Source organism: Myotis yumanensis, unplaced genomic scaffold (genome assembly GCF_028538775.1).
Source record: "Myotis yumanensis isolate MYYU_CA2020_CCGP unplaced genomic scaffold, mMyoYum1.0.hap1 SCAF_9, whole genome shotgun sequence".
NCBI lineage: Eukaryota > Metazoa > Chordata > Mammalia > Chiroptera > Vespertilionidae > Myotis > Myotis yumanensis.
In genome coordinates this window covers 13,186,552-13,203,524 of record NW_027223760.1, presented here as the reverse complement: position 1 = coordinate 13,203,524, position 16,973 = coordinate 13,186,552, and the positions used below count along the sequence as shown (strand labels likewise).

At 38.9% G+C, this 16,973-nt stretch overlaps 1 protein-coding gene across 1 annotated transcript; it reads left to right on the top strand.

Annotated features, from left to right (window-relative positions):
- The first annotated feature begins 2,072 nt into the window (after positions 1 to 2,072).
- LOC139016772 (leucine-rich repeat-containing protein 37B-like) lies at positions 2,073 to 16,756 on the top strand. Its single transcript, XM_070424992.1, has 11 exons — positions 2,073 to 2,143; positions 3,601 to 3,672; positions 4,293 to 4,367; positions 7,316 to 7,431; positions 9,232 to 9,363; positions 9,619 to 9,746; positions 10,567 to 10,665; positions 14,681 to 14,718; positions 16,028 to 16,070; positions 16,152 to 16,261; positions 16,373 to 16,756. The coding sequence occupies exons 1-11, from the start codon at positions 2,124 to 2,126 to the stop codon at positions 16,452 to 16,454; spliced, it is 915 nt and encodes a 304-aa protein (XP_070281093.1). The 5' UTR covers positions 2,073 to 2,123; the 3' UTR covers positions 16,455 to 16,756.
- Positions 16,757 to 16,973: the final 217 nt, after the last annotated feature.

The window sequence follows — 16,973 nt, the reverse complement described above, 5'->3', positions numbered from 1 at the left end:
GTTAAAACCCAAGCTGTACCCTCAGTTACTAATTCAGTCGCTCCACAGTCGGACTGAGAATTTCCATCTTTAATAAGTTCCCAAGTGATGCTGACTTGGTATTTGAGAACCCCTTCTGGAGTGTTAATCTGGTGGCTGTGTGCAGGATGGTTTAGCAAAGGCGAGATTATAGATGGAAACACCAGTCAGAAGACAGTTAGAAAAGTGAGGAGAAAAGTGAGAAAAGTGAGGGACTAAAGTGGAATCAATGGAAATAAGACAGTGAATTATAGACAAGGGATGGTGTTTTCAAATAAAAATCCAGCACCATGTTGTGTTGTGTTGTCCGACCACTGTACAACTGAAGCCATTAAATACATGGATATTAAAACAATGTATAATAAGAAATGAATTGCTATTAGTATAATAGAAAGTATCATTAGTTCAACGTTCTGTATTAGTTCAAAGTTCTGTATTATTTAGAGCAGTCACTTACTTTTAAGTTATGTGAAAAGGCATCTTTTATTTCTTCTGGTATTGAATTTGTCTAAAACACAGAAGTAAACCAGGGAGGTGTGTAGATGTGAGACTATTTTTTTTTAATGTTAGACATTTATAAATGTACACGAAGATATAAACTTTAGCTCATAGTCTAAATTTGATGAGACCACAAAGGGTCTTCTAATCAATTCTTCTGCTCTCAGGAATAAATACCTTCAAAATGTATCCAGATCTATAGTTGTATGTTGTATTTGTGAAGATCCTGATGGTGAGACTTTTGAGTGAGGGCAGTATAATGGGTTCTAGATGGTTCAAATCACAATTCTTAAGGTTTTCAGTTTAGACTAAACCTGTGTATTCAATACTATTGTAAGCTCTACCAGTTATTCCTACTAATTAGATACTAATAAGTAATTAAACACTATTTTTCTTTTACTTTTTCTAGGGACTTGTCCTGTAATAAGATAGAATTTATTGAAAAGAATGCATTTGATTCATTACCTCTTTTACAATATATGTAAGTTATAAATATAACCTCATTGTGTTTAGGAATTTCATAAAACATAATTGTAAACCTTTTTGTTATTTATTTTGAAGTAAGATTAAAATTTTATTACTAGAAAACTACTAAATTTATGTAGAAAATCCCATTTGTCTCTAGCATAGATTAGTGTGAGAATTCTGTCACATTCTATCTGCACAGCAAAAGAAACCATCAACAAAACAACAAGAAAGCCCAGTGCATGGGAGAACATATTTGCCAATGATTTTTCCAATAAGGGTATAATCTCCAAAATTTACAGAGAACTCATACACCTTAACAAAAGGAAGATAAATAATCCAACAAAAATGGGCAACAGGTCTAAATAGGCACTTTGTGAAAGAGGACATACAGAATGCCCAGAGACATATGAAAACATGTTCAAAGTCACTAATCATCAGAGAGATGCAACTCAAAACAATAATGAGATAACATTTCAGACCAATCAGAATGGCTATCATCAACAAATCAACAAATGATAAGTACTGGTGAGACTGTGGAGAAAAAGGAAGCCTCCTCCCCTGCTGGTGGGAATGCAGACTGGTGTAGCCACTGTGGAAGACAGTATGGACTTTCCTCAAAAAGTTAAAAACAGTATGAACCATACTATAGCAGTGGTTCTCAACCAGGGTGATTTTGCACCAGGTGACACTTGGCAATAGCCAAAGAGAGTTGTAGTTGTCAGAACTGTAGATTTGCTAATGGCATCTAGTGGCAGAGGCCAGAGTTATTGTTCAAGGCAAAGGACAGTTCCCCATGATAAAGAATTATCTAGCCCCAAATGTCAATAGTGTTGAGGTTGTGTAGCTTTATTTCAGAGAAATATAGATCAGTTTAATAGAAGCATTTTTTTTATCTAATGCACCACATGTATAAACATGAAAGCATAAACCATAAGCAAATATCTCCCATAGTAAGAATTTTGGTATATAGAGGGAGTATTGAGGTTGTTTTATCATATATAAATTAGAATCTCTGCTAAAGGATAAGTGATCTGAAAGAATTTTTTTCTCTTCTTTTGCTCTTGTCTTTTTTTAATAGAAATCTTGGTTGCAATTTAATCACCAAAGTGAACTTTGGAACATTTCAGACCTGGCATGGAATGCAGCTGTTACACAAGTTGTAAGTGAAATAGAAGATGAACACATGTAAAAAGCTATGTGTAAAAACTTCATACAGTGATTGGTTGGCTGGGTATAAGCTCAGTTTTTTTTTCTTCTTTAAATGAGGAAACTAAGGTACAAAGTGTCCAAGAGACTTGTTTAACTGACATATGCCATGCTCTGCTTTCCCAGGACTGACTTTTGGCATGGGCTTCTTTGTTTTCAAGAATTGAGGGGGGAGGGTGGTAATACTGAATTGAGAGGAAAATTTATTTCAGCACTGGGAATAAAAGTTTGTGTCAATTAAGAAATTTATTTATTTGATTGATATGTAATCAAAATATTATTTAGTTTTTAAACAAGCATCCATTAAATTCCTAGTAAATGTCAGGCACTAATAGTCAAGAAATTGACAAGTAAATAGGTGATTACATACATTGTAAGGAAGCCTGTGATGCAAGAATACACATAGGAGTATGTGATAGGAGCATGGCTTTCACCAGTTCCTCTTACATCTATCCCATTTGTGGCTCCAAAAGCAAGGAATTAGGTCTGTTTTTCTATTTAACTTGATGGTTTACACTGGATTTTAAAAAATTTCTGGAGATGATAGAAAAGCACCTTGAATTATGAGGACATTGGAAATGGTATTTCCTTGCCCTGTCCAGCTTTGCTCAGTGGATAGAGCACCGGCCTGGGGACTGAAGGGTCCCAGTTTAAATACTGGCCAATGGGACATGCCTGGGTTGCAGGCTTGATCTCCAGTAGGCGGTGTGCAGGAGGCAGCATATCAATGATTCTCTCATCATTGATGTTTCTATCTCTCTCTCTCTCCCTTCCTCTCTGAAATGAATAAAGAAATATTGAAAAAAAGAAAAAAGAAATGGATTTTCTGTAGAGCAGGAGCTTCCTCTCAGCATAGTTAATAATGGGGTTTTCAATCTGAAAGGTTCTTCAGTATATTTTTCTTTGCTATCCACTTCTTTCTTCTTCTTTTTTATTTTTTACTTTCTCTTCTGCACTTTATCATTCAGAAACTTGGGTAGTTCCCCAATTAAGAATCCTTTGTAGCCCTGGCCTGTGTTATACAGTGGTTGGAGCATTGGCCCATACAACAAGGGATTCTGGGTTCAATACCTGGTCAAGGGCACATAGCTGAGTTGTAGGTTCTATTTCTGGCCCTCATTGGGTCATGTGGTGGAGACAACCAACCCATGTGTCTCTCTCACATCGATGTGCTGTTGTTGTTTTTTTGTCTCTCTCTCTCACTCTCTCTAAAAAAAGAAGTGGAAAAAATATCTTCAGGTGAGATTAACAACAACAAAAGAGAATGCTTTACAGATTCTAAGGGTGATCTCTGGAAATAGACGAAAAATGATTTTTTTAACCTTCACGTTTTGAACCAACAAAATGAATATAAACTTTCATAGCAGTTATTAAAAATGCAGACAATTTTAATTCTATTGCATTTTCCAGAATTCTACATGAAAATCCTCTGATGACTGTTCAAGATCCATATCTTTTTAATTTGCCAGCATTGAAATATTTGTAAGTATTGCAACAATTTCATGGCTCATGAGATGATTTCTGTTCTTTCTTTTGTCAAAGAAGAACAATTTTGCATTTTGACAAAAAAACTCATAATTTAAATTTTAACGGGGTTATTCTCAAAAATGATTTATTGGCACAGAAAAGTGATAAAAAATGTACAAGGGCAAGACAGCCAGCAGAGAAAGGGAGCAGTGTTGAAAAACACATTTGGACATGAAACATGTAGATGCATGGAGAAATACCATGGATCTCAAGAAGAAAAAAGGAATATACATTCTGTGCTTTTTTAAAAAAGTGATCAAATAGTGGTTGGAACAGAGAATGAGAAGTAGGATGATGGTAACACAAAAACAAAATAACACATTGTACTGTTCACCAAAGTCATTAATTTGATGATGAAAATACATTAATCTGAGGATGCAATACATTTAAATTTCTTCAAGAAGAGCTCTCTAAAATGATTATGTATGGAAAATAAACTAAAGCACCTTGAATTATGGAGCTGGCTTGACAGAGAAGCCAGAATTTAGGTCAACAGATATTGTTAAGTGTCTTTTTAAAGAATAAAATTTTTGTCTTTGGGTTCATATCATGCATGTTTGGTCCTTCTCCTTCAGAGACATGGGAAGAACACAAGTGACATTGACAACACTTGATAACATTCTCATGACAGCTCCTGAATTAGAAAAACTGTAAGTTGATTTTTCTTTTTGTTTTTTAAATATATTTTATTGATTTTTTACAGAGAGGAAGGGAGAGAGAGATAGAGAGTTAGAAACATCGATGAGAGAGAAACATCGATCAGCTGCCTCCTGCACATCCCCTACCGGGGATGTGCCCTCAGCTCAGGTACATACCCTTGACCGGAATCGAACCTGGGACCTTTCAGTCCGCAGGCTCCATCCACTGAGCCAAACGGGTTTCGGCAAGTTGATTTTTCTTCTATTTATTTTCACTTGGTTCTTATGGTTTGCTTTTTTATTTTCTTAAGTCGGGTTTATTTAAGTATAATTTGTATTTAATATAATTCTCTCTTTGAAAGCGTACAGTTTAGTGAGTTCTGATAAATGTGTAGTCTTGATAAATGTAGCACCATCACATTAGAGATCCAGAACACTTTTATCATCCCCACAGGGCCCCTCATATTTCTTCTTTTTTTAAAAATGTATTTCTTTATTGATTTCAGAGAGGAAGGGAGAAGGAGAGAGAGATAGAAACATCAATGATGAGAGAGAATCATTGATTGGCTGCCTCCTGCACACCCCTTACTGGGGAATGAGCCCGCAACCCTGACATGTGCCCTTGGCTGGAATCGAACCTGGGATCCTTCAGTCCACAGGCTGATGCTCTATCCACTGAGCCAAGCTGGCTAGGGTCCCCTCATATTTCTCTGCAGTCAGTTCCTCCTCCCACCTCCAGCCCCTGTCAAGTACAGGTCTGATTTTTTTATTGTTATAGTCCTGCCTTTTACAGAGTGTCTAATAAATGAAATCGTGTAGAGCAAGTGTGTCAAACTCAAATAATCCAAATAAATGAGGCATGTGGCCGTGGGCTGTGAGTTTGACATGCTGTATGTAGTGTAGCTTTTTGTGTGTGGCTTCTTTCATGTAGCATGATCCTTTTGAGATCCATCTTAGTTGTTGCATCTATCAGCAGTACATTTCTTTTTTTATCCCTGCGTAGTATTCCAATTGTGTGTATATACTAGTTTGTTTCTGTAGTAATCGGGTAATGGATATTTGAGCTGTTTCTAGTTTTTTGGCTATTATGAATAGAGATGCAAAAAATACTCACATGCAGGTCTTTGTGTGAACATACGTTTTCATTGCTTTGGAGTAAGATACCTAAGGGTGGGGTTGCTGCATTATATGCTGAGTGCATATCTAACTAGTAAAGAAACTGCCTAACTGTGTTCTAACGTGGTTGTTCCATCTCGCCTTCCCGCCAGCAGTAGATGAGAGTTGCAATTGCTCCACAGTTTCACCTGATCTTTATATTTCTGTTTGATTTTTTAAATTAGCCTTTCTAGTAGGAATGCATTTGTATTGCAGTGTGATTCTAACTTGCATTTTCTAATAGCTGATGTGTGGAATGTCTATGTGAAAATACATTTTTCAATGGAGTGTCTGTTCAAATCCATTTTAATTTGATATTTATCTTATCATTAAGTGTTAAGAGTGTTTTATATCAAGTCCTTTCTGTAAGATATGTGTTTACTAAATATCTTTTCCAAGGTTGTGCCTTCTACTAAACTTATCACTGAAGACCAGAAGTTTTTAAAAATATATATTTTTATTTATTTTAGAGAGGGAGAGGCAGAGGGAGGGGGGAGAGAGAGAGAGAGAGAGAGAGAGAGAGAGAGAGAGAGAGAGAAACCTCAATGATGAGAGAATCATTGATCAGCTGCTTCCTGCATGTAACCTAGTGGGGATTGAGCCTGCATCCAGGCCTGTGCCCTGACCCGGAATCCAACTGTGACCTCTTGGTTCATACGTCAATTCTCAGTCTCTAAACTACACCGGCAGGCTGGAGTGTTTTTTTGTGTTTTTTTTTTTTTTTTGTCTTTTTTTAATACTAACCAGGAGCTGTTTTTCCTATCGATTTTTACTGAGGGTGGAAGGGAGGAAGAGAGTGGGATAAAAGGGAGAGAGAGAGAGAGAGAGAGAGAGAGAGATCAATGTGAGGGAGACATATCAATTGGTTGATTGGTTGCCTCCTGCACACCACAAAGCCATCATTAAATCAAACTGTCTATAACCTCAAAAAGCTGTATCATGTCCCTTTTATAATTCTTCCTTCCCATTCCTCCTTGCCCTCCCCAATTCCTGTGCAAACACTGATCTGCTTTGTGTTACTATAGGTTAGTTTGCATTTTCTAGAATTTTATATAAATGAAATCGTATAGTATCTACTCTTTTCTAACTGGCCTCCTTTGTTCAGCTGATTATTTTAAGACTAGAGGCTCAGTGCATGAAAATCGTGCAATGGGGGCAGGGGGGCGGGGGAGTATCTCTCAGCCCAGATCTTGGTGGATGCCCAGTGACAGCTCCCTATAGGTAGTGGGCCTAAGCTAGCACTTGAACATCCTTAGCATTGCTGTGGAGGCGGGAGTGGCTCCTGCCACCACCACCACCACCACCGCTGTGTTCACCAGCCATGAGCCCAGCTTCTGGCTGAGAGGCATTCTCACTGTGGGAGTGCACTGATCACCAAGGGGCAGCTCCGGTATTGAGCATCTACCCCCTGGTGGTCAGTGCACATCATAGCAACTGGTCAATCTGTAGTTTGGTCGATTTGCATATTAGTCTTTTATTATATAGGTTTAGTCTATGTTGTTTTGCCTATCAATAATTCATGTCCTTTTATTGCTGAATAGTATTCCATTAAAAATGGATATATCAGTATTTTTCAACATTGATGGCTATTTGACTTGTTCCAATTTTTGACTATTACCAATAAAGCTATTGTGAATATTTATGTACAAGTCTGTTTATGGAAATATACTTCAATTTCTCTTGATAAGTGCCTGAAAATGGAATGGCTATGTCATACAGTAGGTGCATGTTTAAGTTTTAAAAAACAACTGTTTTCCAAGTAACTCCTCTGTCACTAATATAATTCTGTATGTTTCCATTTATAGTATCTTACCTAACCATTTGGCCTGCTGCCTCTGCCAATTTAAAAATCATATTGAGGCTGTTGCAAAGACAGTCAAACTGAATTGTGAGATCGAATGTGTGACCGACACACCTTGTGGTGAGTCTCAATTGCCTGATGATAAACTTTTTAATTTTTATTTTGTTTTCATTTTTTATTTGTAATCAATGACGATACATTTTTAGGCAAATAAAGTAACTGTATTATTCTTATTCAATTACTCAGAGTTCAACTCTAAAATTTTAAGAACTTCTCTTTGCTAAAAGTCAGATGAAGGGAAGGGTATTACCATTAATGGCTACATCGTGTGTGTTGTGCTCTCTGCTGGGTGCTTTGCTTCCAAAAGAGAAATTTTTCATTAGTGTGTCACAGTTTGTAAACTCTTTTGTATGCATTAGGTTTCAATTGCCCTTTGCAGTGTAGACAGATGAAGATACATTTTTATTTTGTTTGTTTTTGCAAGTTTATGAAAAGAGTACAAATGATGCTGTTTTATGTAAGTTTTATTTGGAACCTGAGAGTTTTTGGATCCATCACCAGAAGCTGCTACCCAGCCCTTCTATGGCATGGGAGGGCTCTTTCTTTATAGACTGTGCACCTCTGAACTTGCTCTGAAGCACAAGGTGTTCTATCCACCAAACAGTCGTGTGCTTTTAAGTATTTTTCTACACGTTAGGTTTATTGGCAGCTACTTGATAACTTCCCAAATGTGTTTTCATGCCCAGATAGCTTAAATACAAGTTTCTATCAGTGATCTGTGCTACTGATATAGAGTCAGTGTTGCTTATTTTGAAAACAATGTTTTGACCAATGATAGTACTCCCTTCTGCCCCAACAGTGGGCAGAACAGGCATTTTCATCTCCTTTTAAGGTGAGTGATAACAAGACCGGAAAGGGCTGACAGCTGTCACCGCATGCCCAGGTCTCCAGCTCCCAGTTTGGGGCTCTCCACAAGCCCATGCTCTTTCCCAGGACGTTACCTCCTTCTCTCACCCTTATCACCACCAGCAACACTTTTAATTCTTCTGAAAATTCTTGTGTACCAGCTGCACAATGGTGCACTTGACCTTCACACAGTCAGAATCTTTGGATGGTTCCCCAAGTACAGCTGAAAATATAAGAAATGACATGAAATGATAGCAAAGTAGGCATCTGACAAAAGTTATTTTTCCCTTATGTATTTCAGAACCCCAAATATTATTCCATAGATTTATTGAACATTCCACAGTGGTACACAACCTGGCAAGTCTCTTAATGTACATCCTAGATGCCTGCCTATATCTTAAGCACAGAGTGAGGGTAGAGTTTTTTTCTTCTGTTTAGAGCCGTCTGTTATGGGGCTGGCATATGTGGAAGCAGGGCCCAAGTGAGGAATGGGTGGGTTAGTGGAGAAGGGTGTGTCCAGATGAGGACGTGTTAGCAGTGGGTGTTAATCGTGGTCATCTGTGATGGTAGCAAGAACACAAGCATTCTGAAGAGCGGAGAGAGGAAGGCTCAGGCCCCCTCTGCATCTGAAGCAGGACAGGATGGGTGCGTGAATGTGAGGAGTTCACAGTAGATCTGCAGAGCATCTAACTGAGTGGGTCTTCCAGCCCTGGCTTTCCTCCAGTAACCGGCAGTTGGCCCTTGGGGACCAATGGAATAATCCTAAATATAGTCACCATATGTCATGCTATGGAATGTTCTAAGTAATTAACCACTTGAAAAAAAGAGACAGTTTCTCCTTTTGTTTTGTCGACAATCATAGATGTAAGTTGGGGTTTATATTTCTCTTCTCCAAACGGCACTCAGATACTTGCTGATTCCCTATATATTGGACTTGGATGTATGGCTGTGGACTGACAAATAACTATCCCGTGAGTCCTTCAATATCAAATTCGATTTCTTCTTTTTTGACAGATGAAGAACTCATAATAAAAGGACCGCTAATGAACACATTACAGGCCCGGCAGGACTCCAGCACTGAGCTGACCATTGAGCCAGAGAGGGCATCCTCAGTCAAAAAAGGCGACACTTCCGCATCCATTATGAGTGAGCAGCTAGACTTTAATGATAAAAGTGATGTTAATAGTGCACTAAATTACCAATTGCCTTATTTCTTGGAGGGAAATCTAGAAGATATAGAATCAACTTTATTACCATTCATTAAACTGCCTCTTTCAAATGTACATGATGCAGATATGTCCCTGAATCATTTGAAAAACAACAGATGAAATCCTTCTCTTAAACCTGAACTTAACCATTCAAGTTTCAAAAATTAACCGAGGAAACTCTTTTCTGGAATAGGCCTTCTGATGAGACTGCTCACTGAGCAGCAGGAAGTAAAGATATCCAACCCAGAGTGGAATGAGGAACAATGGAAAGATGAGAGGATGCAAACCCTCGGGAAGCAGGAAGAGAGGGTGTCTAATGAGGTAAGGACAGGTCCTGAAACACCTGACCTGGACTTGTAGTCAGTTTAGGACAGTGATGGAGAACCTATGACACACCTGTCACAGGTGACACACAAACTCATTTTTTTGGTTCATTTTTCTTTGTTAAATGGCATTTAAATATATAAAATACATATCAAAAATATAAATCTTTGTTTTTCTATGGTTGCAAATATCAAAAAATTTCTATATGTGATACGGCACCAGAGTTAAGTTAGGGTTTTTCAAAATGCTGACTCGCCCAGCTCAAAAGGTTCGCCATCACTGATTTAGGACATGCCATGAAAGTACCCAGGTAGGAAGACCAGGAGCACCTCCTCTCAGTCGTGTCTTGATCATGTGACTTTGGCTTAGACAGTGATCTTCCACTTTGCTCATTTAGAGATTTGTGCCACTGTTCCTAGGGTAGATGAGAAGAGGACCTAAATTCCAAGATAAACAAATTGTACAAGAAAATGCTAATGATCAGATTACATAACACATCAGATGTGGTATGTTCTTTAAAAACCTATAAGATTTGGTATATTGCTTAAGAACCATGTGGAAAGGTGGGGTTTTAGAGTAGTAGTTAAGAATAGCTAGCAATTCATTAGAATAGGCTAGAGAATAGTTAGTTTTTATGCTTTCCGTATCTTTGTGGGGTTTTTTTAATGTTGTTGTTGGTGTTCTTATTCTTGTTCTTCTTATTCTCCTCCCCCTCATTCTCCTCCTCCTCCTCACCCTCCACCTCCTCTTCTTCCCCTCCCTTTCCACCGTCCCCTCTTCCTCTCCCTCATCTTCCTCTTCCTCCTCCTTCTTCTAGCTCAGGCAAGAAGTGCCAAGATATAAGAAGGAAATCATCATTGCATCACCTGTGATTGCAGTAACAACGTTTTATTTTGTAGTTTTCTGTCTCCTTGTGGTAAGACAAGAGTTAATTCAGATTTCCAATATATAGTCCATCTTTGAGGAGGTTCAGAACCCACAACCTGAAAATCAAAGCCACAGTCCTGTCTACTCCTACTTGATGCTCTTCTTTAGTCATGAGCACTGAGATATGCTTTATTCTATTTTTTTTATTACAAATTATATTCTTGGGATGTCTAAAGGAAGCCCACTCCTTGAAATCTCTGAAATGAAATCAAGATAACAAGCCATTAGACCATTTTAAAAATATATATTTTTATTTTATTTTTTTAAAAATATATTTTATTGATTTTTTACAGAGAGGAAGGGAGAGAGATAGAGAGTTAGAAACATCGATGAGAGAGAAACATCGATCAGCTGCCTCCTGCACATCTCCTACTGGGGATGTGCCCGCAACCCAGGTACATGCCCTTGACCGGAATCCAACCTGGGACCTTTCGGTCCGCAGGCCGACGCTCTATCCACTGAGCCAAACCAGTTTCGGCAAAAATATATATTTTTATTGATTTCAGAGAGGATGGGAGAGGGAGAGAGATATAGAAACATCAATGATGGGCTGCCTCCTGCAAGGCCCTTATTGTGAGCAAGCCCACAACACAGGCATGTGCCCTTTACTGGAATTGAACCTGGGACCTTTCAGTCCACAGGCCAATGGTCTATCAACTGAGCCATACCAGCCACTAGACTATTTTGAAACTTAAGTTTTATAGGCCTTATTTGATATGATAGCAAAATTTCTTCAACTCAAAATGTACGAGGTTGAGTTGATGTACTCACCTATTAGTCTCTTCCTGATTTCTTACTTTGTTGGATAAAATGAGGAGAGATATAGAATCTCCAACCTCATGGAGCTATGTCACCCTAGCAGATGGGACATGGCATAATGATAAAAGTGTGATCTTGTCAATTCTTAAGGTATACTTAGCAGCTTTCTTCTCCAGTGTGTAAGGCATGGTGTTCGTAGGTTCAGTTAAAACACTGCAACCTAAATCCTGCATCAGGCTTCTCTAAAGCATGTCATGTTAGAGTCACCTGTTCCTAGAGCTTGTCTGTGTCCCTTTTGTTCAATTACATAATGGTGTACTTTTCCCTATAGGCAGATTGCTGACATTAAAAGAACGATTTTGTAAGCTGATGATCTTGACTCTACCCCATAAATCCAACATATTTTCTTTACCCTTTCAACAGTCATGACAGCCCTCCATTCCAGCCAAAGGCACCCCACACCATAACCTAGCCACACCAGCCCCATTCCCACTTTTTAAAATGCCTTTGCCCATCTAAAATTCCCTTATTGTGCTCTCCCTGGGGAAGTCTGGTGAATATCTCAAAAGCCAGCTCAGGTTCATCTTTCTTCATGAAGCTTTCCCAGAGTCTTCCAGCCATGCTGTTCCTAGTTTTTTTGTGAGCTGTGTCACTATTTTTCTTTGAGGTAATAGTAAGGCAGTTCCATCCCCTGAGAACTTAAAAATATGGTAAACAATTTTTAAAAATGTGCCTCCCCAAGAGAGAAATACCTGGGTGAACACATCATGGAGCAGAGCAGAGATGTGTAAAGACCAAGTGGCTTCAGACCTATATGTTCCTAAGACTTTTGAAATCTCACATTTTAATATTCTAATCTGTGGAAGAAAATGAAAAATGGGAATAGAAAAGCCACCTAATTATTTGAGAAGGAAAATAATAGCAGATTTATATTCTCATCTTAAACAAACATATTTACAAAATGTAAAAAAATATAGAACCTGTATAAGTACTAGAAGAAAACAGAAGCAATATATTTATAATCTGGTGGTGGGAAACAGCTTTTTGAGCCTGATACCACAGGCAGAAACTTTGATAGATTTGACCACCTTGTCTGTGACACCATTAGCAAACTTAGCACTGGTTGATGCCAAGCACAGGATGAAGATGTTTCCATATACATGAGCGATTCAATCCCCACAATCCTGTGAGGAAGATAGTACCACCTTCTCCCATAGATGGAGATGGACTTAAGCTCCCAGTGGCAAAGGCAAAAGCAGGACCCTGTTCTGCCTGACTGCGAAGTCCGTGCTTCCTACTCCACTGTTCTGTGTCCTTAAAGACAAAAACACTGGGGCCATAGCCGCTGTTTCTCAGTAGTTAGAGCATCAGTGCAAGCACCGAAGGGTCCCAGGTTGATTCCAGGACAAGGGCAGGTACCTGGGTAGCAGGGCACCTGCCATGCAGGAAGCAACCAGTTGATGTGCCTCTGTCACATTCCTATTTCTCTCTCTTCTTTCCCTCCTGCCCCCTCCCTCCCACACTCTCTGAAAAACAATGGAAAAAATATCCTTAGGTGAGGATTAACAACAACAAAAAAGAACACTGGGGAATATTTGAAACATTGAAATTCAGTGAAAGCCACTAAGGATTAAGTTATTTAATGTAAAAAGAGTTCCATAAATCAACAGGAAGAAGACAATCTAGGGTGGAAGAGGGCAAGGGCTGTGATGAGTAGGCTGTGTGTAGACATCTGTCACCATATCTGTCCATCTTCTCTTGGTTTATAGGGTGTGGATTTTATTAGCGAGGTCTTTGTCACCTCACAGTATGAAAGTAGTCTGATATTTTCTTCTAGTCCTTTTTGTAATATTTGGTTTTTTTTCTCAAATTAAAAAAAACTATCATTGGTTTTATTTGCTTTTCTTGTGGTTGACTGTTACTCCCCTACATGAAGATCCAATTGTCTTAAAATGTTTTATTGAAGATCTCATTCTTTCTTCACTGATCTGAAATTTACCTTTCTGTGGACTGTATTCTGTTGACCCAGTTATATTTGTTTTGTACCAGTAGAACTATCAGTAGCAGTATCAATATATATATAATGATATAGACATATACATATATCAGTATATATATATATTTATATATCTATATCTATCTATCTATCTATCTATCTATCTATCTATCTATCTATCTATGTATATTGCTTTCAGGGAGGAGGGGAGAGGGAAAGAAAGATAGAAACATCAATGATGAGAGAAAAATTGATCATCTGCCTCTTGCACATCCCCTGCTAGGGATCAAGACTGCAACCCGGGACTGTGCCCTTGACCAGAATGGAACCCAGGATGCTTCAGTCTGCAGGCCAATGTTCTATCCACTGAGCCAAACTGGCTACGGCCTGTGTCACTATATAATTCCAGTTCCATTTTAAACTCCTTTTTGGAAGTTAAACGCCTCCTTTTCTTATCTTTTTCATACATTTCATTGCATATTTTCTCTACCAAATGTCAGTTGGTCAGTTTATGTTTAAAAATTATCTTGGAATTTGAATAGGATTACAGTGCATTTGTAGGTTAATTTAAGGAGAATTGGCATCTTTACTACCTTCTAGGAACATGGTACCTCACTTTGTGTATTCTTTCTAAAGTCCTTCAGAAGAGTTTTAATGGGTCTCGCACATTTTTTGTTAAGTTTATTCCATTATACATTTTATTGATATTGTAAATGGACTCTTTCATTTTTTTATTAGTTATTTGTGGTATGTAGGAAAGCTGTTGAGATTTGCATGTCTTGATTTAGCCATCTTACTGACTACAATTTTAATCTATGCTCTTGGGCTTTTTAGGTTGTGCATTATCTCACGTGCAAATATGTTTTGTCTCTTTCCTTCCAGTACTTCATTTTTCCTATTAAATTAATTAGGACCTCCTCAACAATGATGAATAGTATCAGTAATAACAGGCATCCTACTCTGGTTCTTGACCTAAAACAAACCTGCTGTGTAGGTTTCTGGTAGGCACTTTCATTTTCTTTGCTACTTCTAAGAGTTTTTATCGGGAATTATCTGCTGAATGTGATCTGAAACAACCAATAAAATGCATTGCCAGCTGCATGCAAGGTCCTAAGTTAGGACTATGGGAGAGACAAAGGTCTAGACAGAGTTTCTGTCCTCAGAAAATTAATCATCTCACTTAAAAGAGAAGGAATAAAGCTTTAGAGGTCATTGTGCTGAATAATCATGACGTTTTCTTCCAAAATAGATTTTTCGGAGGAAGCTAAAGAAAAAGGGAAGCTCAAGGTAAATATGGGTCTGGTGATTTTTAAAGTAGAATTTTTTAAGGAGAGGAACTTCCTCTTTCTGTAAGCGGCCAGGGGTGATCTCGGAAAATGGCCCATTATTCACTTGAGTCAGAAAACCCCACAAAATCACGAAAGTCAAGAGATTTAAACCTTTGTGTTTACTTTAAGGACACTGGTGAAAACTACACAGGTCATCAAGGGTATGCATATCTGAAAACCACCAAGCATCTGAAGGATGTCACCTTATAGGAGCAATGTGTGCCATTCTGTCATTATAGTGGTGGAGTTGGTAGGCGTGCTCCAATGGAGGGGCTGGGTGCAGGATTGGGTGCAGGTTGGTGACCCCAAAGAGTGCTGAATTTTTGCTGCTGTTAACGTAAAAAAACATTGTAAAGAATTTTTGTGAGTTTATTTGAGCCAAACTGTCAACATATGCTGGGAAGTAGAACCTCTAGGAATTGAGGTAATGCTCCAAAGAATGGTGGGTTACATCTGTATTTATACATTGCAATCAAAGGAAAGGGATGTAGGTGGATTCCATGAACTCCATTGGTGATAGATTAAGGAGGTGGGATAAAGCAAAGCAGGGAAACCTCTGGGATAGGATAAAAAGTGAAATGATGGACATGTGCTGCTTTTACATAGATGGATACAGGACAGTTCAACATAATTAACAGTTGACGATTAACTTGATAACATAACAATGAGGGAATGTCTTGGTGCTATTTGTTGCACCCTGAAGGGTCCAGAAAAAAGAGGAATTTACAAGTTACCCAGACATTTCACAGATATGTTATCTTAGAGGCAAGAAGAGAAATGGGCTCAGTAAAGATCTAAGTTGATCTTTGTCAGGGAAAATACTGGCCTAGGACATGACAACCCACTATAACCTGTTTGCAGTTAAATATTGAATTTTCAGACCATCCTTTGTGGTTACTTTAGGTCTCTGAGTCTGCAAGACTGCCATGCAGACCTCCCCTGAGCTTGTCTGGTTAGGTGTGATCCCTTTTGTCCACACTGCACATGCTTAAAAATGCAGTAACACACTGAAAATCCTGCCTATATCCTATGCGAAGCTACATACATAGGTCCCCCAGAGACATTGCAGGGCCATTTTAAACTGTCACAGAGAATTGGAAGCCCAGCATGCAAGGAATCATTTTCCAGGTCCCAGGTGTGTGGTGATTTTGCTCAGGAATATAGACCCAAGTACCCAATTAGTCCGAATAAGACCAGAACTGTATGTGTGAGAGACATGGAGAATGGCATGAATCACTAACTGTTGGTATGTATTTTCCTCCAAGCAGCTTTTTCTCCAGATTCACATCTTCGTCTGACATTGATATAGAGGTAAATTTGAGGAGGACAAAGTACTGTGTCAAGACAAAGCAGGGGAAACGTAGAGTTCATGTCTCCCCATCTGTTTTCTAGCAACATGGATTTTGGAGCAGGCGGTCGTTTAAGCTGAAGCATGTATTTGGCAAGAAGACAAACAAGAAGGGGGAGCAGAAGGCACAGGAGCAGGAACCGTTCTTGAAAACGTAAATAATTGGGAACACTTAGAATTCTTATCTGAAACGAGGAAATAATGAATAGTTTAATTGTATCTTTCAAGAGTCAAAGCCTTGACCTTTGTCTTCTTCTTACTCCAGGGAGTGGAGTAAATTTGCTGATTCCTTAAGGATGGACATGTCCGAGTCTGCTTCTGACACAGGTGGAGAAACTAGCGCCTGATACCTTCACAGAGCAAGGCCATCTTCTGCCTAATTAAACATGTTTTGCAAATGTGTCAGTTCATAGCTACCTCTAGCCTTGATGTAAGGAATGAAAGTGTAAATAGTCAAGTATATATGCAAATAAGAAGGGCCATAGGCAAGAAAAGCAGGGCTGAAGCTGGAATCCCTGGGGAAGCCAATACTTCCTCAAGCAGCAGTGTGGTCCAAGGAGGTGAAGAGGTCTTCTCTCCCTTATTTCCCCAATACACTCAGTCCCTGAGAACTGGCAGACACCTCCTCTCCCAGGGGTATAGGGCAGTGGTGGGCAACCACTGGCTCGCGTGCCAAACAGAGCACGCCAGTAACTTTTGCTGGCACGTGAAACCCTCTCTTATAATCTTCCTGTTAGGTTAGGTGGCTCAGGAGGCGGCGTAAGAAATAAAGAGTCGAGTGAATCAGAAAAGAAAAGGTTTATATCTGCATCCCCGGGAGACCCACGTACTCCAAAGACAGGGCACATGGATTCACACAACCGCGG